This window comes from Actinia tenebrosa, unplaced genomic scaffold (assembly GCF_029948245.1).
Source record: "Actinia tenebrosa isolate PJP-AT-01 unplaced genomic scaffold, QUT_ActTen_1.0 PGA_scaffold13__45_contigs__length_12533684, whole genome shotgun sequence".
In the NCBI taxonomy this organism is placed as follows: domain Eukaryota; kingdom Metazoa; phylum Cnidaria; class Anthozoa; order Actiniaria; family Actiniidae; genus Actinia; species Actinia tenebrosa.
This window is the reverse complement of record NW_028292573.1, coordinates 5,153,518-5,177,950: the sequence shown is the minus strand read 5'-3', so window position 1 is coordinate 5,177,950 and position 24,433 is coordinate 5,153,518. Positions and strand designations below refer to the sequence as shown.

Here is a 24,433-nt window from a genome sequence, read left to right as displayed (position 1 = left end):
TATTGTGTTTGCGGGTTTCTGTTTTTCATTTAGTCATTTATTGTTCATTTATTCATCCACTCACTTGTTATTATTCGTTGGTTCGTTCTCAATAATTTCACATCAACTAGCTAGATATATTCTCCCCTTTGTCTTGAACAGCTCTGATGAATATTCTGAATAGTAATGTATTCCCTCAGTAGCTCTGATGAAAGCTATTTTTTTTATTTCTCAAGTAGTTGTAGATACTATCTATTCTTCGAGAACATATATTGTCAGTTCTGCTCGTCTCGCCTCGCTGTTGGAGCTGTCGATCTTCTCTGCCGCACGGCTTAAGTGTTTTTCATTTAGAATTTGCACGGCAAAATTGTTTTTATACAGATACTAGAACATCATTTTGTTCGCATCATGTATAATTCTGACCAAAAAAATATCAGAAACTAGAATTTGTGTTGTAATAAATTTCTACCGGAGGAGGCGGAAAGAAGAAGAAGAAGAACAAACTAGCGTGAAAATGAAAATGAAATTAACTATTAAAATTTCAAATGCAAGTGAATGAGAAAATATTAAGAAAAAGACATCGTAGCGATGTTTGGCATCTCCAAACCAGACGAGCTAGAAAACAGTATTTGGATTCTTTACTTGAAATTCGTTCCAGAATTTAATGCACTCGATTACAACTCAGTACTTTCCTCAAAACTTCAATTTCAAAAATCACTCACTTATTCTTTTAATCCTGTAATTAGGCAAATCGATTTAGTTGTTTTCCTTTCAAGAAAATTTAAAAGCATTCAGGTATCTCCGAGAATTTACTAATGGACATTCAAAATTTACCCTTTTAGATAGCTTTTAAGTCTTCGGTGTATAATTATGTCTAGCTATTATCTCTGATAGGGCTTGGGTTGGTAGTTCAATAAAGTACAATCGAAAAACCTGATTTAAAAAAATAATTTAACTTTCTAAGGGTGCTTTTAATTAAGTCTAGCCAGTCAGCCCGAGCTGCCAGTACTCAAGTGGTATGCGTGACAGTTCTTACAACTAACTCGAGCTGCATTGGTCCAGCTCTAAGTAACTGATGCTAACCACTTGAGAATAGACCTCCTCGGCTCTGACGTAATGTTGTCCCATTTCAGATCGTGTCATTCCCTTGACAATAATATTCTTTGTTTGAGTTGTATACGTATTAGTTCATATTCATGTGTCTTCTCATGTGCAACCGAGCGCAAACCTTAAACAAAGAAATGATACTTTAGGGAATGACACGTGGTCTGAAATGGGAAAACATTACGTCGGAGCCGAGGAGGTCTAATGGCTGCTGGGACCGATGGGTTTGACTGTAATGGAACACTTCCTTAGAATAGGCCCTTTGCAGCTAAGCAATCACGTGCTGATTAATTCACTGAGAGCAAATGAATGAACATTTTGATTCCCATGGGTGAAATTTACTGGACTGCAGACAAACTTTCTACAACCTGCTGTTTCGAGAGATCGTAATAAAACTGCATTTCGACTGCAATATAAAAACAAAAATTTTGCATTCCAGTACAGACACGTGATCGTTGACTGCAAAGGGCCAATTCTTGGGCTATAACTACAAGACTCAAAATCCCTTTAGATATGAATAACAATGAAATAGTCGCCATGTTGGATGATCTAACAATAGTAGTTGATCAGGTATGCTTTGTTATCGTCAACCAACATGGAGGCTATGACGTAACATGCACCCTAAGAATATATATTTGTGTATCTCCCATGACGTCATCTTTCCGGTACGAATTTACTTTATTCACCACAAAAAAATGACGTCGGCAAGTCGAGTTTGGACTTGATGTGTTCATACATTTACTGTATTGTATCAACGACTTGGAGCTTTTAAGTTGTGACGTACATCCGAGCCAGCGTGATGAAAGATCGCTAAAATGAAGTGGGGAATGTTCGACAAATCCTTTCAGGTAGAAAAATTAAAAATTTTATAGAACTACTTTTCGTTTTGGACCCGGAAGTTCTTTCCCCATACAAGTGACGTCACACATAAAAGCTCTTTTGTCTCGTGATCACTCAGGCCAATCCGGGAAAGTTTATTACTGTTACGTATGCTTATAAGTTACTCTCTGTGAATCAGATCTAATGGTTTTGAGGTATGGCTTTTTATATCGCCTACGGGGTATCTCCAGCTTGGCTGAAAATATATGTGTTCACTTGGATCAAAACGCACGAAAGGGACTGACTGAGACAGATAAAAGTCAGGATTATTCATTGATAAAAAGACTATAACTTTAAAAAAACGTTATCTTTATGTTAGTTATGTTGTGTTAGGCGGACTAACTCCAAATTACCGGCCTATTAATTTTAGATTGTAATCATTTTGAAATATTCTAGAGCGATATTTTAACTCCTTTTTTTTTTTTTTTTTTTTCCTTCTCTTCTCTTCTCTTCTCTTCTCTTCTCTTCTCTTCTCTTCTCTTCTCTTCTCTTCTCTTCTCTTCTCTTTCTTTCATAGCACAGAAAGTCAATTGCCGGTTACTGTTTGAGTGTCAGAGTTCGTAGAATATCAAAAAACCCAACGCTAGTAACACTACAAAATGGGAAAATAATTCGAGATGCGAACAGTGTGATTGCGTGCGTCTAGCGTTATGCCTTTTATATGACTCTCCTTTAGTATTGCTTTTACAATTTTAAAGGTAACCCCTAGGAGACTTCACAACACAAAAGGTGCCTCCTATCATTTGTCTTTGTCTGGATAAATACACAATAAGAATTTGAAGTATTAGTCATTACATACGCAACTATAGCGAAAATAGTCCATTAAATACTAATAGGGATGAGTGTTTACGACTGATATTAGTCGGAATGGTGAAACGTGGCATGCATCTTGCCAAGGTGTCAATAGTGCAAGAGTCAAGGCAGCGATAGCACACTACCTTGCCTTTCACCTTTGAGGTCTCGCGCTCCATTCCTGGACTTGGCATCACATGTGAGTAGAGCTTGTTAGGCCTCTTGCTTTATTTAATTTTTTTTTTTCAAATTCTGGGGTTTTCCTCTCTCCATATCCTAGCTAACACACATATATAAATTTCAATACGAACTATAGCCTGTGCCCTTACTAAGATCAGTCCAGATGTTGCTCCAAGGTGTCAACAAACTTTGAAATTTTTTTGACGCCAATTTTTTTTTTTTTTTTTTTTTTTTTCAATTCCTCGGATCGTTTAGAGAACTTAAATAAATCATTCTAGAAATATATACCTTAACTTTAACACTACGTAAGCGACCACTTTTGGGATTATATCAACCTCCAATAAGCAACCACGAAGAGATTTGAGAATTATTCACACAATGTCATGTAATGCTGAAGTTACACAATCAATTAAACATTCTTAATAGTTAAACAGTCAAACATAAGATATTGACTTAACATCGAATACCTAATGCTTCTGTAAAAGGCCAGAGCTAAAAATTTTCGAGGACTGTTTTGCCCATTATTAAACCGAACGGTCATACTCAGAGATTGGAAATCTAAACCTTGAGTGAGCGACCATGCTGTAAATATCGACCACTATCTGTAGATCTATATATTTCTGACGGCTCGTATATTTATACATGTTTATATCCACCGCTACAACACGGCCTCTGAGTTTATAAATACTACTCTGCGATGAATCCTAAAACATATAACTTAAATAACCAAACAATTCTTCCAACAGATCTCATAATTATTGCAGACGAAAAAAAACATGGGGAAAACACCCTTTGAGTAATAGAGGCAAGTCACGCGTTCAATCACCTGCGCAATCACGTGACATCGATTCAAGTACACTGAATTTTTCTGGCGGGAAATTTTGCAACTGTCCCCTCCATAGTTTCCTGTGCCGTCTTGAAAGGTAGCCGTGCTTTTCCATCGAAGCGAGACCAACAGTGAGCTTGCAACGATATGAATAACCTTGCAAGTTTTTGTCTAAACACCTTGGACAAAGGCAAAGCTACCTTTCAAGATGGCGCACGGAACTCTGAAGGGGACTAGGAAAAAATATTAAAACACTTAACTTAATTTAGTGTTTTTTTGACATATCCTTAAAAGCTAGGTCTCCAGGTTCTACTTAGTCCAGAATACTTCGAAATAAACGCTTAAAGTGCGTCCTTCTCGGTTCCCTTAGATAGTTGCCAGGCAACCTATCCTCAATTTAAATGTTGAACAATTGACCACCATGATGATTTCAAGCACGCAAGAGTTTTTTCTTTCGATAAGCGTTTTTTTTTAGTATTAATTAATTGTCCGTTGGGGTAAATGTTTTTTATTAATATTCGACCTTCAATACATTTTTTTAAACACTAAACAATTAAGGCAAACAGTAGCTTATTTCTTCCTTGCTTTTTGCTTTCTCAGGAATTCTTTTTTTTTTTTTTTTTTTTTTTTTTTTTTACTCCTGTCGCTTTATTCCTTTTTTCTGTTTTCTCTTTATTCCAACTGTCATGTTTGTAATTTATTGTTTTATACGGGGTACCATTATTCTGGACGTAATGTTTTTTTTAATCTACTACGTGAAACATAATTTGTTTTTTAGAATCATTAAGCTCTTTCAAGTTCCAAAATTTATACACTGAGATGCACATCAGAGATGCATCACTCGAGTATTGAATTAGAGCGTATCTCGATTCGCATTCTGATAGGTTGACAGAAGTCGCATTTTCGAGCTGTAAGTATAAAGTCATATCTTTACTTAAATCAGCCCAGGGTAGAGGTCGTTTTTTAAGGTTCAATCAACAATCTTTGAGTAATAGGAAGATATAACTAGCTCAAAACTAGTGTGAGCTGCGTCGGTGTTTCTAATGAAACAGTAATGATGAAAAGGTAAATTATACACCGTGAAAAGATGAAAAAACTTACTGACGTTTCGGACGCTAGTCCTTCGTCTCTTTTACTCCGACGAAGGACTAGCGTCCGAAACGTCAGTAAGTTTTTTCATCTTTTCACGGTGTATAATTTACCTTTTTATCATTAATCTTTGAGTAAGCCAAGCCCTGACCTTGATCACCCTAGAGGTTGTTTTAAGGTTCAATATGTCAGTTAGTCATGCCCTGACTTAGATCAGCCCAGAGTTTGTAAAACTGAGATGTTCGATAAAATTAAGGTTTTTTAAAAAAATGAGAATAAACTTGTAATTTAGCTGCAAGTCTAGAAGATTAAAATAAATCATCAAAGTTTAGCCAGTTATTACAAATCAATATCGATCCAATTTATTCAATTTTGACCACGACTTAAATGTGTATATCCAAACTATTATGGTGTTCTGCTCTAGACAAATTTGACAGGTTTTTTTCTATTTTAATTCTGTTTTAAGACTCGTTCACATGACGTCTACTAATAGCTTAGACGTGAACTTTATTAGGTGGCAATATGATTTAAGCATAGCGCATGATAGTCTTACTAAAGATAAGTTAAGAGACATCTGTTCTGAATTTCTAGCTACAGCATTATCCATTTTACTTGAGATCCGTATTTGCCTCGGGTAAGTCTTTCTATATTTTCTCATACTCAAAACTCGGAAAACATATGTTGGAGGTCCATTAAGCCTCCCTCAAGAGTTTTAGTGTTTACTTATACTACACTTTTTGTAGTTTTGATAAAATAACAGGGGTTTTTTACCTTTGTTTTTCTTTTTTGGGTTATTTGACCCTTTTTTTTTTTTGTTATTTCACAGTTTATAGTTTAGTATTTTGATACTCTTTGTATAACTATAATTAACATGTCCAATTGCGAGTAAAGCTTTTAATATTGATCTTTGCCATTTTTCTCAAACCTTTTCAGGTTTTTTCAAGTTTAGTATGTTAATGAATATCAAGGACAAAAAAAAAAAAACAATTGCCAAATTAGAAAAACCCTGCTATTTTTCGCATGACAGAATACTGTTCTTAACTATTTTCATCAGAAAACCACTTTTGCCGGACTTTGGGATTTTTTTTTTCCAGTTTTCTTTTCTAAGAACAGACGTCTTGTTCGTTAAAGACGTGAACATTCTAATTAAGTAGTCCAACATTCTACATATTTATCAGTCAAAAAGTTAATCCACAAGAAATCAGAGCCGAGGCTTTTAATACCTTACGACTGCATGGTTTGTTTTTTTTTTCTTTTGTATTATTCTCGATAGTAGTGATATTCAGTGATATCAGTGATATTCCCTTGATTTATCGCAACAAAGGCAGGTAGACCCACCTGACGTCTGCATTGATGGCCAGCATGACAATCTAATCCATTCGCTGTACATAAATACAATTATGTGACAGTGTGAGTGACTTGCTGAGGCCTAAATTTCTGCATACATCCTGTTGACAACTTAACCTTGGTTCATAAACTGGTGCGTAATTAGAGATAGTAGTTTTAGGTCTCTATTGTCGTCAAGTATAATCTCTTATCTTTATTTACAAGTCGCCCAAAGCTACACTTTATATCTGTCACAACATCGAATCTAAAATAATGGACGATTGTATCAATTTCGTAGCAACAGAGTCTGCTAAACTTCTTGGTTGAAGTGCTCTTAGGCAAGTTTTACTTTCAAATCTCTAATTTAAATTTTTTTTTAGCCATTTTTTCAAATCGACATGGAAACGATGAAGTTGCTATCGTGTGTTTTTAAAGACCTTTCTGTAGACGTATACATACATTGATATCGTTATCGTTATATTGAATTCTGAGTTGATTGTATGGTAGTGATCAAAGATAATTTTCTTGAAGAAAGTGGGGGGAGTTATTTTGTCTGTTTGGAGAGATTCATGGTTTTTGATCCACTAAAAACACTACCCTTTCACCCTCTTATTCATTTGTTTATTTATTTGTAGCGGATTTGTGTTCAATAACAAATCCTCTTACTTTTATTTCTTTCAAAAGTCTACTTTCGTCTTTATTATCATTATTATTATTATTATTATTATTATTATTATTATTATTATTCCTTTTTTCTTTCTTTCTATATTGATGTTTCTCTCTCTCTCTCACTCTCTCTCTCTCTCTCTCTCTCTCTTTCTGTCTTTCTTTTTATATTTCTTTAGCGGTTTCGTTTACTCTCTTTCTAAATCTCTCTCTCAGCTCCGCGTTGTCCTTTTTAAGAATACTGTCGACACTTTATTGAGCTGTAGTGTTGGCCGGTTGGGAGGCTTTTTTTAAGCATAATAGATGTATAATTTCAATGTACATAACAGTAGCTTGAAAATATCGTTTGCACTGAGTCCAAAAATTAATGAGGCTTTCAAACTTAGTTATGATTTAGTCTAAAATTGTATTTCTCGCGGGGCTGAAAATGAGATAAGATAAGACCAATTTTCAAAAACTGAAAATGATCTAGTCATAAGAACGTTTGATGAGAATTGCAATAACAGTTGTCTGGGAACAAAATTCGCCTTCATAACAGGAGGTAATCATTGCTGAACTATATGAAAGCGATAATATTCCTCATTCAATAGCAAGGGAAATGTTATGTGAAAGATCTCGTTAAAGGTTTAAGACTTCGAGCACGCAAAGTATAATCCAACCAGCATAGGTTACTTACCTCCAATGAGACTTTAACACCAAAATATGGAGTCCAGTCATAATGTAAATATATTGGTTTTTATTAGAGGAGAAAATCATAGGCTAGATTTAAGAGAGAAAGAGATAAGACATTGTTCCGTCACTTGTAATATAAAGGACTTCTGGCCCAGGCTTTCTAAATATGTAATTAAAAGAGGATTCTCTCTATAACTCTGTATTAAACTCATTTTTCCGGAATTTAAGGTCGTTTTAACGTCCGGTGATAGAAATCAAATTCTATAGTAGATATCAAGAAAAGGAAATGAAAATGAAAACTGAAGAGGCAAGGGAAGGACATGAAAGAATAAGAAAGTAAAACGAATTAAGGAGGAGAGAGGAAAGGAAGAGAAAAATGATGGAAAGAAAGAAAAAGCAGGGATAGAAAAAGAAAACAAAATTAAAAAGGAAAGGAAAGGAAAGGAAAGGAAAGGAAAGAAGAGAAAAGAAAAGAAAAGAAAAGAAAAAAGAGAAAAGAAGAGAAGAGAAAAGAAAAGAAAAGAAAAGAAAAGGTTGGTATCAGTTCTAAGATCTTAACTTCCTTTTATCAGACTACAAAAATCGATGAAATATTCATAGCGCCAATTTTTCCTTAATGGAATTGTCATTCTCGCTTTGGTAATTTCGTTATTTCTATGGTGAATCGGTTCGAGTTGTGAATAAATTTGAACTTGATTTTGAATCGGAACTTCGTCAATAAGGCGACCTTCTTTGCTTCATACTGGATGATATCATTACCCTAATATGTGCATTATACCGCTGTGGAAATTAACGATGCCAAATGTGTGAATATACGCGTAGGAACAAATCACAACTTTTGTTCGTGCTTAATGGAAACAATTTGCCTAAGATCCATTTATAGAACCTAATCAAACTTTTCATTCAAATTTGCTTCTCAACGAGCTAACTTTGTTTTATAATCTTAATCTTTTTGCAGCGATAGCGCTACAGATCAAAGAGATACCAAAGTGTCACATTTTGCTCATCACTAAGGATTGAAGACTGTTGAACGAGAAATTAACCAAGTGAAAGGAAACTGAACAACTATATGAAACCACTGGTGATGCATTGTACAGGATATAAAGAAACTTTAATTAAGCAGAGTTGGATATTATAGTTTGATTCGTGGTAAAAGAAGACGAAGAAGAGAAGAGCACACTGATCTGGGAATAAACAGGAATATATTTTAAAAGCAGAAATTCCCTCAAGATAAGTATCTTCGTTTAGATTGTGTACTGAAAAAAAATTCGTTATAAGATCTATTCTCTAAAAGGATTGTGGCAACAATTGAATTTATTCGTGTTTGGCCTCCAAGAAAAGCCCAATAGCCTGCAGCAAAATTCTACGAAGTGGTCTCAGTCTCTCTGAGTGATATCATAGAGATCATAGAGCAAGATATCAAAAACACCGTCTGATTTATCTACCTAGCTCTTGAGTTTCGAAGCCAAAAGGTACGTTTCACAGGAAAAAATATGAATGAAACAAACAGTGGAAATGTTGATTCCAACGCTAGTTTCAGATATCCCGTTCCGATACAGACAGCAGAAGCCATCATTTCTGCAACCTTCATCTGCGTTCTCATCATCTTTACTCTGTTAGCGAACATATTCGTGTGCTTCGCTACTCTCCGTTTCGACTGCATCCGTCCGCTTACTAACTACTTCATCGTCAATCTTTGTATTGCTGACATTCTAATCGCGGTCATCAGCATGCCAGTGTACGTTTTGGTCCAGGTTTACGGCAACAACGCAATTCAGATACTTCTTGGGGGAAAATTCCTAAGCTTTTGGGGATGTATGGATATATTTTGTGGAACGGCATCTATCCTTAGTCTAAGTTGTATAAGTGTTGACAGATACTTAGCAATAACCCGTCCATTAAAGTACGTGCGTTGCATGACTTGGAGAAGGGGGTTCGTCATGATTATTGCTGTTTGGTGTTACGCGGGAACCGTAGCGTTTTTAAGGCAACCTATGACTTACAACCAAAACCAAAGGAAAGGTAAGTTTTTCATTGAGCTAAGTAAAAAATTATGGCTTCCTTAAATAACATATCAAAAACAAGAAGTAAATTCCTTGTCTTAAGGAGGCTCGATACGGTTTTTCTTGAGCGCGCGTGGGCTCTACGTCCGATGACGTTGAACTTGGAAAAGGAAAATTTTATCCTCGAAAATTTTAATATTCGAAATGAAAAAAATCAAAAACTGTGCGGAGAGATTTCCTCAAATTTTAGATATGGCTTTGGTTTATGTTTTCGAAAACTCAAAGAAAATTTTTAAAAATTCTGTAAAAGGGAACTATTCCAAACAATTTTTTCTTCTTTTTTTTTTTACGAATTCCTTTTTACATATTTTTTTTCCTTTTTTCGCTAAAGAGAAGATTACGTTCAATGTTTAAATATTCCGGTTTTAAAAAAATTCGTTTGGTTCCTGAATTAGGTTTTTTTTAATGAACATTTTTAATAGCATAACAAGGGTTCTGATGTTCCCATAGCTACTTCTTACGTCATTTTTTCGTGTTCATTGTGATCTTTGGTTTATGGTCTTTGTCTTTCCGAGTTGACTTGCTGTCATATCATAGCCATTTTGATTGTTTTATTTCATAATTATGAATATACAAAACACTTTCCAGCCTCCTTAATACTGGGCAAATGCTGAAATTAGGAAGTAAAATAGTAATGGTAAAAGGGTAAAGTATACACCGTGAAAAGATGAAAAAACTACTGACGTTTCGGACGCTAGTCCTTCGTCGGAGTAAAAGAGAAAGAGTTGGTAGAAAGGAGTGATTATATAATGAGAATAAGACCAAAAGAAACCAATGCATGAAAACAAGGTGGGCAAGGAAACAAAAACAAACAAGCAAAAGACAAAAGAATGGGTTAGTTGAAAGCAAAGCGTTGGAGCTAAGAGTGCCCAATAGGTAAATAAGCCGCATTTTAAGTAGTGTCGATTTTTTTGTAATAATGGAGTGTATCGTCACTGCATCTCTTTAATATTCTATTATTTCTATTATATATTCTTTTAGATTTGATTGCAATATTAGGTCTTTGGCAAACAGCACTTCAAAACCTTCAATTCATTTCAATCAGCACGTTTTGTCTTTTTGTATTTTATCAGTATTAAAATACTGGAAAAATGCTAAACACAATGTTAAAATAAGCCTGGTTTGTTTCTTGATGCTTGAGTTTTTTCTTTTATGATGGTAATTGCTGCGTTTTTAATCACCCATCAATTCTCGTGGTGGTAAAAATACACATGACTACCATTGTAATCGCTTCAAGGCGCAATTACACAGATCAATTTTCTCTGCAACTTGTGTTGAAACGGCGCCGGTTGCGACACAAGTTGCATGGAGCACTGCAGCGTGTAATCTAGAGCTTAATTAGACAAATGTTGCGATAGAAGTTTCAGCAATTGTTGCGAAAAGTAGAATTCGTTTCTACTTTTGGCAACGATTGAGTCTCCGTTGCACTGTGTAGACACTCGTGCAGCTTGTGCCGAAACGCCGTTGCCAGACAAGTTGCAGAGGAAATTGCTCCGTGTAATCAAGCTTTAACTCTAATGACAAGTTCCTTTAGAAAAATGTTGCGAGACAAGTTGAAGAGAAAATTGCTTCGTGTAATCAAGCCTTAACTCCCTTAAGTTCCTTTATTATAAAAGAAAGGAAGAATAGAAAGGGTAAGAAACGCAAAAGTCAAACCCAAGTAAATAAAACACCCAAAGGCCTGTGTGTTCCTCGTCGGCTTAGTAATAAACTAATATTATTTTATTGATATTATTAATTTTAGTTTACGCCTTGTTTGTGTTCGCCGCAAGTTTCCTCCTCCCATTAATCGTCATCGTGGTTTCCTACAGCAAGATTTTCTGCGTTGCACAGAAGCACGCACGGGACATTGTCAGAAGATCGAGTATTTCCCAGGAGGAAAAGTTCAAACGAGTCTCACGTGACCTTAAAGCTGCCAAGACCATTTCCGTCGTGATAGGAACATTTGTGTGTTTTTGGGCTCCATTCATAGTGGTCAGTGTGTGCTACTCGTTTAATGTGTGGGTGGACTTTATCTTTGCTAACATTGTTAAATGGTTGGCATACATTAATGCGTTGCTTAATCCTCTGGTATATTCCTGTGTGGACAAGCAGCTACGAAGTCTGGTCATTAAGATCGTGGTCTGCAAAGGAAGACGTGATGAAGAGGCCCAAATGCCCTTGCGCGCAGTTTGAGTCGTGTTTCAAGGACAAGTGTGGTCCATGTATCGTGATTCAAGTCAACAGATTCACTGATACTTGAGACAATAACGAGTCATACGTTATTGCATGCAATATCATAGCGACAAAGGGCTTGGAATAGATGGGACGGTATTTGTACCCGTTGAGTGTAAGTTCCTAGTGCATCATTGTCATTTGTACTCAAGTTTTATCAAGACTTATCATATAATAGCAATAGCAATAGCAAAAAAAGCGTAAAGCGTAAAGAACATGCCAGCCGTTCAACAGCTCTTCAGGACAGCGTACAATACTTGGTAATGATACAGATAAAAGCTGATGAATCAGGTGTGAGGTGATCAAGGGCGACTAGAAAATTCAAACCCGCCTCGAGAACTTGCTTCAGCAATATAGTCATAACGTTCGTATTCAATGTTCCAAACTTCCTCGCAGATAAAATTTCATTCATCCTACGAGGCCAAGCCACGAATTTATGAGTACAGTTTTCCCTCTTTTTACTGATCAAAAAGCTGTTTGCAAAACAAGAACTTTGGTCCAACTTTCTTTTTTTGAGAAATGAACCTCTATATATATTGTAGGAAGTATTCTATGTAGGAGCAGGCGTAGGTCAGTTGGTCCACGGTTTGATCCTCTGGAACTCCACGTCTGTTTCAACTTCCATCTAATCTGCATCTAATCTGCGTTCTTTCAGCTTTGAACACTCTTAAAACGGAGCACCAATGGAGAGAGGAGGTAAAGTGCGCACCGTTAACTTCAGGAGATAACCAGCCAACGTAGGTGAAGGAATTAAGGACGTTAAACATGAATACTTTACCTTTGCCTGGATGATGCATTCTGATTGGCTGCCAAAAATTTATATGTAACTTTAATTGCTAATAACTGAATACAATATCCTTATGCTTTACAAATCGCTGCTGCTATATTATGTCGCGTAGGATGCAATTGCATCTCAAGAGAAGTAGCATGCCAGTATAGCAGCCGTCTGCATGTATTGCTATGTTTCAATCAACTGATAAAACTCTTTGAATCCCATTCTCTGCTTCAAATGGTAGCAAATACTGACCAACATTAGCTGTTAGCCACAAAGAATCCTATCGAAAGCTTGTGATTCAGTTAATGAACATTCCACACGAGACAAGAAATGACGTCAAGTGCCCCAGCCATCCGCAAAAAAACTTCATTTTTGTATTACAAACAGGATATTAATCAGAACGCATGCGCTGTTTATAAAATGGTTTCAAGACGAAGGAAGTTGGATGATGTTTATGGATTTTAAGTACTTAAAATCAATCAAGCCTGCGGTCCTCAACTTGGAACCTTTCACTCAAGCAAATTCGGAAAAGAACTATTTTAGGATTTTTTAAGTAATGGCTCACTTACTTTAACATTTAATTCAAACAACGGGGTTGGGATTTGTCTGTATAGCAATGAAAGGAGTTCGGGGGAGGGGAGGGAAGAGGGATGAAAATCACTCGATCCCAGCCCCCGTCTCCATTTGCCGATTTTCCAGACGAAATTTTGAATTTGTTTGAGTTGTATCTATATCCATGCGTCCTCTCATTTGTAAACATTAAACAAAGAATGATACGAGGTCTGAAATGGCAAAACATTACGATCAAGCTAATTAGGTCTATTGATTTAAGCGAAAATTAAAAAGGAAGTTAAAGTAGTTGTAATAAAAAAACGCACAAAAACATGCAAAACTTACCGAATCACGTGCATTTATTCCCCGATCACGTGTTTTTGTGTCACGTCCTTCACGTGACGTGCTCTCGTTCAATAGAAAGTGAGTTTGACCAGGAGAGGTCTACCAATTTGTTCTTGTTTTCTTACATTCATATATTAACGTATACATGCAACACTTAATTGCAAAATAAAAGTGGAGTTCAAAACATGGAATATAGATACTGAGACCGAAGGCATTCTGAGAAATGACATAACTCTCCTCAGATTTAATTATCAATTTGAGATACAATTTGACATGTTACGAAAAGTGTTAAAAGTCCTAATACTTTCTATCAGTGCAGGCGCGGATCCAGGATTTTCAAAAGGGGATGATTTATTGTAATAAATAGGCAACAATTACAAAGGCTTGAGCATTTATTGAGGTCGGTGCATGATCTCCCAGGAATTTTCGAATTTTAGACCCACAGAAATGCAATTTTTAAAGCATTTAAAAATATTAAAAATTATTATTTCTCATCAATCATTTCCCTTTTGCACATACCCCCCTCCCCCTCCCCCCCCCCCCCCCCCCCAACATAATTAACAACTTAATTATGAAATTTGAAGACATAACTGCTCAGAAAAGGGGGGTGAAAATTCACCCAATTCACTCCCCTGAATCCGCCCCTGCAGTGCAACTATTTAAGAACATTCCACGAGTTGTATCACTAGAAACATCAAATTAACATAATTCCCATGTTCCATATTGGTCTCAGCTTCTATGTTCTGTGTTCTAAATCCGACAACGATTTTTGCAACTCAGTGTATATCTTCTCAAGCGTTACCAGAAAGCAAAGGAATCATCCTAAAGCATCTGCAACTATCGAAAGTTCTGTCAACTTTAGATATAACTAACAAATAAACCAACACAATATAGCCACAATAACACAAGAAATACGTTAAAGCTGCGAGTGATTTTCCTTACATGGCCCGTGAAACAAAGTCGTGTAATAAGTGAGTTGTAAGGAACTTTTAATTCAAGCAATGGACTTAGTGTTTATATACTACTATCATACTATGTATTAGGTCTAGTATTTTGTGAAATTACTCTAGCAAAGATGTCAAATATGTTATGAATAAATCAACCTTAAACTTGCAACCCAGAATAGATACTTTTTTGCACAAGTGTTTGGATGCTTTCATATATCCGGAAATAAAACATCAAATATGTAAATTTAAAAATGGCTTTCCCACAATCCTTTGAGTTGTATAAATTTATCCAATACTCTCTGCGGACATTCGTTCCAAACAACTCCAATGTACAGTACAAATGCCATACCGATATCCACTCTCATGGACAACAGTCATTTTCGATCCGAAGTCATTTCTTGTGAAGTCGTCTCTCAAATTTCCCCAGGCACCTTTAATTTCAATGCTCGTCTTCTCCCTGTCAGGGTGACTAGGTACCGAATGAGTCGTATACGTACCGAATGTGTCAACCTAAGTTTTAGGCCCAATGGGTTGTTTGTCGTTTTACGTCACGTTTCTTAGCAACGAACTGATTATAAAATGAAATTATGAAATTAGGGCTAAAAATATCAATAATGAATTATCGTCCCTTGTGATGACTCCCACAATGACACCAGGGGAAAACGTTTGCGCATGCATGCACTTTAGCACGTTTTCTAAGAATTTGGAAGAGTTTGAGGGAGAAAATAAATGTTTGTTTTCTCCAAGTAAACAAAAAAGTTCGAGAGCATACTTTTGTCAGACCAAGATACTGTATTAACGAACACAATATGAAAGAATTACCCTTAAGTTTCAAGCATGGACACTAATTTTGGCATTTTGTGAAGTCCAATTTATCAGGCATGTTTGAAAGTCAAATTTACTTATGTTTTGAATAATTTGCATACGGATTCAGAGCATGCGCAGATGTTTTTCACTCGTGTCTCCCACAATGCCTTATTTTCCGATTTTTAAGTCAGATTTATTGTTTTGGAATTAGATATTAATAAATTGAAATTTTACGTCATGCACACACGGAAAATAGAGCACTGGGATTCATTACAAAGACCTATAGCATTTCTGGATTAATTATTCAAGGCTCTTATGAACACACTCAATGTACACCCACAAGACTTTATGATTAACACTACAAGGGCTTGCTTTAACATGATTTATTATGCTTTCAAGAATTGCTTTTAGATTGATTAAAGTAGTCGTTATGTCAACTAAATTGGGAAAACGCCGTAAAAAAAAAAAAAGCGAAAGACGCAGAGATATTGAGCTTACTGCACTGCTAATCTAGACTTTGTGCATTTAAAAAACGACTTAATAATGATGTTGAATTTCTTATTTTAGCTTTTCCTTTCTTCTTAAACCTTTGTGTTGTTACTGATAGCGAATTCTTTTTTATTTTTTATTTTTTATTTTTTATATTTTATCAATATCTATAAGATATTATTATTCTTAAATATGATGCTTAAAAATGGTTTGTACGGGGGTTTTTTTCCATTCTTTCTAGTATGCAATATTTAATATCTAGAGAAGTTTTTAATTTATTAGACCACGAAGTGACTGATCTTCAGGTTGTCTAGTCTTCAATCTTTTGTACTTCAAATTCATTTGACATACATGGCAGAACACATATAAAGATATCTCTTATCAGAAACGTTAATTAATCTCCCCAGTAATAAATGAACAACTATATACTAATGCATTTCATCTACTAGGCTCCTGGTGACTTACACTTTTTCACTGAGTTTAGACTGGGGGCTTTTGTCATTAGAAGCGGAGCCTTATTAGAAGCTAGAAGCTCAAAAGAGGAAATACGGTAGTTTGGGTCCAAAATAATATATTTAATGATTAGTAGATGTTAAATGCGGTATATTGAAAAATATACTAGTCGTTACAGGTTCTTTGGAACAAGCCTTTCTGAGTTGGTGCAACTCAAAGACCAGTTGCAAAAGGTTAGTACAGATTTCTCCTATGCGTACGGTTTTATAAATCAGATCAGATCAGATCAGTACTAATGAATAGGCAACCATTCGATGTCTTAAAGTTTACACTTGATTTTGAAAAAAAAAACTTGTCATCGCTAATCACCATCGCAAATACAACAAGCTTTAGTTGGAATGCATTGTACTTCATGTTTAGTACACACACGTGGGTCGCCAGATGCGCACTGAGTCATTACTATATCTAACTGGTCTACTGATTTGAAACAAGCAATAGACGCAATATTTCAAACCAAGAATGGCAATTTTTTGTCTACCAAATAGCGAAAGCAAGGAAAAGTAAACGACCTAGTAAAGGGTGTTTTTAAACCCAGATTTTTTGAGAGTGGTCTATTTAACCTTGACCAATCCTATCACCGTCACTATCATTTCATAACACTGATTGATTTTTACTTGGGCTTTCAAAGAAATGCCCGAGGTATAAATTGGGCTTTATTAACGTTCTGTCACAAATCGCAGTTGTGTTTAAAGCGCATGCGCACATAAGCACATGGTCGAGCAATGGCGGAATTTTTCAAGGTTTCGTCAGAAGGATGACAGTGTTCACCAAGAATTCTTTCGATGTTCTGCTATGAAGCCCGAGTTCACGCAGATATGCGTCTAGTTCATTAGAATTTTGAAGTGTTCTGTCATGCAGATACATAAATCGTCATGACATATGTCAAATGTAGGGTTCTTCCTCGAGGACGGTACGAGTGGGTCTTGAGGGTATCTGACAAGACGTTGTCACGCTGAAGATAAACCTTTATTTTTGACATTTTATGCGCAGTTTTCTAAAGCTGTGGACGCCGGACTGAACTTCGGGTTTTGCGCATGAAGGTGATTTTTGGATTCGCAACAGTAAAAGACGTTGTTCCCCAAAAGTGAATCCGGAGGGGGGGGAAGGGGGGTGGGTGACTTGTCATCTCCCTTTAGTTGAAAAACTAAAAAACATTATGAGCTGACCTAAATAAAGGACACTGCGAAATTGTTTAAATGCATGCAGGGATTTTTATTTTTAGATTTATGCTATCTGTGTATTTGAACCTTCAAGTTTTCGCCATATATATCCACCCCTGTTGTAACACCTGTACTCAGCATCATTTGTGAGTAGAGTTTGTTAGGTCTCTCCTTGAATTCGAGGGTTTTCTCCGTGTTCTCTAGTTTTCCTCCCTCCACAAAACTTATCTAACAGAGATCCATGGAATATCCTCATATGTAATCTCATCATTCCTTGTTTGATCAATACAGTCGTTGATCTGATAAATAAAATCAATGTTAACTTTTTGGTTAACTTTTTTCTTTCTTTTCTTTTCTTTTTTTTTTTTTTTTTTTTTTTCTTTTCCTTCTTCTTCTTCTTTTTTATTATTATTATTATTATTATTATTATTATTATCAAAATATCTTGACAGCATCGAGAATCAATCCTACAAACAAACCACGACCACTTCGTTTTTGCTGTCAGCGTAGTGCCTAGATACATGATGTCAGAAAGTAGATTATTATTTTCTCTTTCGATTGTTCGGGAGGTTATGACGTCATACGTGATAATACCTTGACGTATTACGATAGAAAAGACTGTAAAACTGAGTTGATATGAATGTTAATCGCATTTGTGAACTTTATTGACACACTGCTCGATGTTATGCTTTTGGTCGTGTATTTTCATTCGTACCTATTAATCCTTTCGACTGTCTTTTAAATATCTATCTAAATATTTTCGTAGAATGACCTGTTTGACCTCCCCCGGAAATGATTCTGAATCTCAATAAATATTAATCCGACGCTGCCAATCCGACTGCTAGCTTCACTTCGGTGTAATTGCTTGTCAGGAAATCTTGTAATTATTTCAAAGTACAAATACGCCTGTGCTTAAACAAAATCCAGATTCAATGTAAAACAGGAGTAATGTTTACAGCTTGGAAACAAAAACCATACGCAAATACTTAAGTTATTATTTCTATTTCTCTCGCCTGTTTAATACTCTTTCCTTTCTGAAATAGGTCCTGGACAACTTAAAGCATTATTACTTTTATTGATTTGTAATTCAGGTAAGCTAAAGCAAAAATTATTAACTTTATTAAATTATTAAGAATTAGTTATCATTAAACATATTGTTTTTATTTATTTGGTAGGGTGGGGTGGGGGGGGGGCCACTAAAAATGTTTTCTCTTTCTCACGAAAAACCCGTGTGATGCGACTAAAACAAGAACTACTTTATTGATTTTTAATTCAAGTTAGTTAAAGCAAGAACTTTTTACTTTGTTTGGACATATCGTATTTCTTTCTTTTAGTATATTTGGGGATTAGAATAGCAGGGTTCAATCTGTGAGTTAGCCATGTCCTGACTTAGATCAGCCCAGAGTTTGTATCAGGGTTTGATCTGTGAGTTATAGCCGTGCCCTGACTTAGATCAGCCCAGAGCTTGTTTCGAAGTTCGATCGGTGAGTTAGCCATGCCCTTGACTTCGAGATCAGCCCCGAGGTTGTTTCAGGGTTTGATCTGTGAGGTTTGCCATGCCCTGACTTAGATCAGCACAGGACGTAGTTTCAGGGTTTGATCTGTGATTTAGCCATGCCCTGACTTAGCTCAGCCCAGAGCTTGTTTCCAAGTTCGATCGGTGAGTTGGCCATGCCCTGACTTAGATCAGCCTATAGAGGTTGTTTCAGGTTTTGATAGTGGAAGATTAACGAAAGCAAAAGTGAGTCATGAATCACCAAGGTTGTTATCTTACCTGAGTGCGTCTAGATAATTTTTTAGCAGTGCAGCTGTAAGCCTTAGACGTTTTTTATGCTTGAGGTACATCAGATCTTTTTTGTATTGATTACAAGACCAATATCATGTTCATTCCTGATATCAACACGGCTTGATACTGAAGTTCATGTCCAGATGATGAAAGTAACACATCCAAGACATTATAATTTAGAAAGTAAATGATTGTGGTATTATAATTTACCATGATATAAGGATATATTCTGCTTCGCAAAGTTCTGATCTGGGTTGCTGTTTCTTTTCTTTTCTTTCTTTTCTTTTCTTTTCTTTCTTTTCTTTCCTTTCCTTTCCTTTCCTTTCCTTTCCTTTCCTTTCCTTTCCTTTCCGAAGTCTTAAATTATTTTGTCTTTGCAAAATTTGAACATGAAAATTAATTGAAAACAAATTGATAGCTTTTTTTTTCCTCTGACACCTTTCTTTCATTCTATATTCAATCTATATTTTAAGTATGAATTTGTCTTTTTTTGTTGTTGTTGTTGTTTTTTTTTTTTTTTCGGTTTTTTTTTTTTTTTTCTTTTTTTTTTGGTTTTTTTTTTGTTTGTTTGTTTGTTTGTTTTTTTTTTTTGTTTTTGTTTTTGTTGCAAAGTTTTGACTTGAAATTAATAAGTTAGAATGATCACGTATAATAGTTTTTTTCAGTTGTTCAGATTGCTTTGTTTGTTTAGTGTTTCTAAGCATTTATTTGAATAATTCTTTATCGTGGTTTCATACCATTTTTCAATAACCCAAACCAAAGGCCAGATCTATATCTCAATATCAAAGATTCGTCAAGACTCTTTTATCATCGATATTAGACGGATTCGTCAAAGAGAATATTAGTCAACTTTTAACACTAGCTCTAACTGAAAGTGAATATGCAGAACCTTTGTTGAACACTTTCTAGCCATGCATACCGAATCATTTTTTGTAAAATTTATCGAGGAACTTTTCAGTCAACAACACTGCGGACTCTTAAATTCAACTGTAAATTCGCTTGAAACACAACTCCGACAAAACGTGAGCTTAAAAAATGTAAGTAAAAATGCACTTCGGACGCGTAAAACCGACTTCTCGGGCTAAACAAATGGAAATGAAAAGGGGCTAACAGCAAATTCAATATTTTTACGATGTAAAATATATTATTATGATGTCATTATTATTGTCTTAAATTTCAGATCATGAAAAAAGCATAGAGTCTTAGCTGTATTTATTTTGCCCATTGATTTAGGTCAGGTTGCATTGATAATGCAAGGCTTATTTCACGATATTTGCATTTTTGGAAGAAAACATTTGCCAAGCACTCCATAAGCACACAGCTGAAAAGTCACAGCACGTCTGTGGTTGAGTCATAGTTTTCCTCAACAACGTTGAATTTCATCATTTCTTTTTCTTTTTGTTTTGTTTTTTGTTTTGTTTTTTGTTTTGTTTTTTTGTTTTGTTTTTTGTTTTGTTTTGTTTTGTTTTGTTTTTTGTTTTGTTTTGTTTTGTTTTTTTGTTTTTGTTTTTGTTTTTTGTTATGTTTTGTTTTGTTATTTGTTTTTGTATATACTTATTTCAATAAAGTTAGTCACCTGAAAGCTTTAAAGCTGAGGCCGATAAGGATTATGAGTAGATACATTTACATGTTTCAACCGCTTGATAACTGTTGATGGACTTGCTCATCTTTTACAAATTACAGTCTCACCTCCGAGCATCCTTAAGCTGCAGTTTGTATCAAAAAAGCTATACTTGTTTGGAATGAATTGTTTCCCATTATCCTCAGTGATCTCAGCTTTCCTGGTTTTTGGTGACTAACTTTATTGAAATAAGTATATATATTTTGAAAACATTTTAGCTAGTCCTAAAGTAGTATCATAGTAGCTAGGAAAGGTATAACAATGAATTCAGTATCAGTGCATTTAATAGTTAAATGTATAGTGGTTTCATAAAAGGTTGATAGATATGACGTCATTTGATTCCTCCTACGTTTGCCATTGGACAGATCCCACGAATATGACAATTCGTAAAAGGAGTTTATAAATTCAAGCGCATTTGATCTTCCCGAGTTACTTTTGCCAAGATAAGCAGCAGCACTACAAGTCTGGCATCCTCTTCCTCGTTTGTAAGTACAATTTCAAAAACGAGTCTGAAAGTGTTTCTGTATAATTTAAAGCAAAGTAGAGCATAAATGTCTCGTGTTTTTTGGTTCGTGTTTTTATTTTTCACCTTTTGTTAATTTATTGTATTTTTTTTAAATGGTGTTTACTCAGCTTTTAGTTGCTGACACGAAATGTTAAACAGGTTCCTTTCGTTAAGCACTTTCCTTTTTCAACGTCCACGATCTTCCACAAATGACTTTTGAACACATATTCTTTTTATGATTTCTTGGTTTCTCTTTATTTTATCACATCCATTCAGAAGTCCCGAGAATGCCCGAATAAAAGTTTGTTTACGTTATTCCTTCTTTATTATAATTTTTTTGATGTCACTTTATTTATTAATTTCATATTATCTGCCAGAAATTTTTATTGCCTATGTGCAATCGGCAAACTTGGTCGTCGCCAATCGAGCGCCTTCTTATACGTGAACCCCTAGCTCGGGAGAGTTTGGCAACTCCTCCCCGTATTATGGTAGTAAAACTTTACCTTTACCTCTCAAATCTATATCTGGCTGTAACACCCTTGCTGGGCATCAAAGTGATCTGGGAATTGAATCGAAGACTCCAGAAGATGTTTTTAAATTTAAACACTTCATTCTCGTATTAACCCTAAGAGTAGATCGAAGAAGCTTACATGAGATTCTAATATGCTTGGTTACAAAACAGTCTAAATAAATAACATGGAGTCAATTGAACTAAAAAATAAAGTAAAGAAACAGTAGTATTCAGCCAGAAAAGTAGGTAACTCAACAGATACGCTACTTTTAGGACAAACAAAAACGTTCAGAATCTAGTATAAATCGTTGGAGGCAAAAATAAGACCTGTTTTTCAGCTTGAGATAATACTTTAGAACAGTGTAACAGAAAGAAGAAAAAAAAGAGAAAATAACAATACTAATTGTCCTTGAAAGGGGATATCAATTACAAATACTTGCTCGTCTAGATCTGCTCACAGCTGCTTTTCATTTGGAATATTAATCATTGATTTACTAAATTCGAGTATATATCAAAAATAGAAGAATTCCTTGAAAGTACTTTGCAGCAAGAAAAGACTATTCTAAGCTGTACTCTGAGGAGAAAGGAACGATAGGCTTAATATCATAAAAGCGTAAAACAGCCTCGGCCGATCTTAACTGATGATTTCGTTCCGATGCTTCTGGAAACCTAAATATAACTTTAAAATGGAGTTTTTTGATGACTTGCGAATAAATAATTTATGTTAGTTAATAAATGTTAATTTTAATTAACAATCATTAGCTGGTGCTCTCATATTGTATATTGCTGTATATTTTGAGTCTCTCTTTCGTGAATCTCTAGATAACATGCAACACTTCGTCTGGATTTAAAGTATGAAGCTAGCTATTCAGCTCGATTTTATTTGTTAACTGGAGAGAAGTGAAGAAAGCTCTAGAGAATCAACATTGTTGACTTCAAGAAAAGCTTTGGAAAGTTGCCAGAAAATTGAGCAAATTGAGCATTTGTATTTTCTCGACAACAACAAAAAGACAATAAAAAACTATTAAAGGAGTTGCAGTTGTACAAGGAAATAAAGAAAAGAAACGAAAAAATATATATCAAGGTTTGTTCGTTCACAGTGGGACTATCAGAGCCAGGCTCGAATTTAGAAGTTGATTTAAGGAGAGGGACCGGAAAACCAAGACCAAAATCCTCGAAGCACAGGAAAGTGACTAACCAGAAACTCTACTCATATTCGACACAGAGCCCGAGGAATTCGAATTGAACCTCCGTGTTGTGGGCATTTATCAGAAGCGACACAAGCGGCCCAAACCACACGTGCTTCCCACAAAAAAAGAAGAGGAAAAGAGAGAAAAAAAGAAGAGGGATGGAAACGAAGCGAAAAGAAACGAAACGAAAGGAAAGGAAAGGAAAAGAAAGGAAAGGAAAAGAAAGGAAAGGATAGGAAAGGAAGAAAGGATAGGAAAGGAAAGGAAGAAAGGAAAGGAACGAAAGGAAAGGAAAGGAAAGGAAACGAAACGAAACGAAACGAAACGAAACGAAACGAAAGGAAACGAAAGGAAACGAAAGGAAACGAAAGGAAACGAAGGAAACGAAAGGAAACGAAAGGAAACGAAAGGAAACGAAAGGAAACGAAAGGAACGAAAGGAAACGAAAGGAACGAAAGGAACGAAAGGAAACGAAGGAAACGAAAGGAAACGAAAGGAAACGAAAGGAAACGAAAGGAAACGAAAGGAAACGAAAGGAAACGAAAGGAAACGAAAGGAAACGAAAGGAAACGAAAGGAAACGAAAGGAAACGAAAGGAAACGAAAGGAAACGAAACGAACGAAACGAAAGGAAAGAAAACGAAATTAAAGGAATCAAAAGAATAAAAGAAAAGTAATTATACGAAAGAACCAAGGATAGAAAAGGTGGATAAAAAACAAAAGAAGAAGGACTGAAAAGTCATCCCAACGAAAAAACAGCTGCTATAAAAATGATTAAAGAACCACGATAATTGCACCACTACAACGTTACCATATCATCACGCTCGTCATAGAAACAATAATGAATATTTCAAAACCCCTTCATGAATTTCTTTTTATAGCTACGAAAATTTTCATCAACCTTGTTTATAATTTACTACCCAATCATGTCCTTGCATGCCTACATATAATAACATTGTTCCTTTTGACTGACTTCGTCAATTTGCCTTTCATCATTCAATAACGCAACAGGAAAAATTAATAAGCTAGTTGTTGTTCGTGTTCAGCGAAGTGAAAGGTTTCGATTTCAAGTTAATGCTAAAAAGTAAGAAATCTTAGAATGAAAGAGATGTTGTCCAAAGGTTTGAAATATAGCACGCGTTAAAGTGATGTAATTGATATAATACCGTAAGGCTTTTTAGGCGATCTTAGGCGATCAATTTATCCCTTTGATGTTGCTAATTTAGAAAGCCTTAATTTGTCTTTTGCCACTTTAATATATCACGCCAAAAATATTGATAATCATATCCGTGCCTTGGAGTACTTTCATTGATTTATCCTGAACCCCACTGTTTGCTATCTTATGTTTCCTATAACAGATAACACAAGAACTCATGTCGAATTCTTTTGCTTTTACTTAGTATATATTTTTTATATTTTATTAAACGTGGTTTATGTATTCTC

At 35.3% G+C, this 24,433-nt stretch overlaps 1 protein-coding gene and 1 long non-coding RNA gene across 5 annotated transcripts in view; one reads left to right on the top strand and one right to left on the bottom strand.

Moving 5' to 3' along the window:
- Positions 1-13,653, top strand: part of LOC116295189 (alpha-1A adrenergic receptor) — a 53,014-nt gene extending 39,361 nt beyond the window's left edge. For 3 of the 4 annotated variants that reach the window (XM_031702940.2, XM_089029229.1, XM_031702942.2), the window contains 2 exons: positions 8,472-9,535; positions 11,321-13,653. In XM_031702940.2, coding sequence (XP_031558800.1) covers positions 9,007-9,535; positions 11,321-11,751 — 960 coding nt within the window. In that variant the 5' untranslated portion in view covers positions 8,472-9,006 and the 3' untranslated portion in view covers positions 11,752-13,653. The remainder of the gene's footprint in view (positions 1-8,471; positions 9,536-11,320) is intronic. The other variant, XR_016119605.1, reaches the window with a different exon arrangement.
- A 3,753-nt stretch (positions 13,654-17,406) lies between these two features.
- LOC148911665 (uncharacterized) lies at positions 17,407-19,322 on the bottom strand. Its single transcript, XR_016119530.1, has 2 exons — positions 19,153-19,322; positions 17,407-17,677 (listed from the first exon to the last, which is right to left on the bottom strand). It is a non-coding gene; the product is annotated as an uncharacterized LOC148911665 (long non-coding RNA).
- Between the last annotated feature and the right edge of the window lie 5,111 nt (positions 19,323-24,433).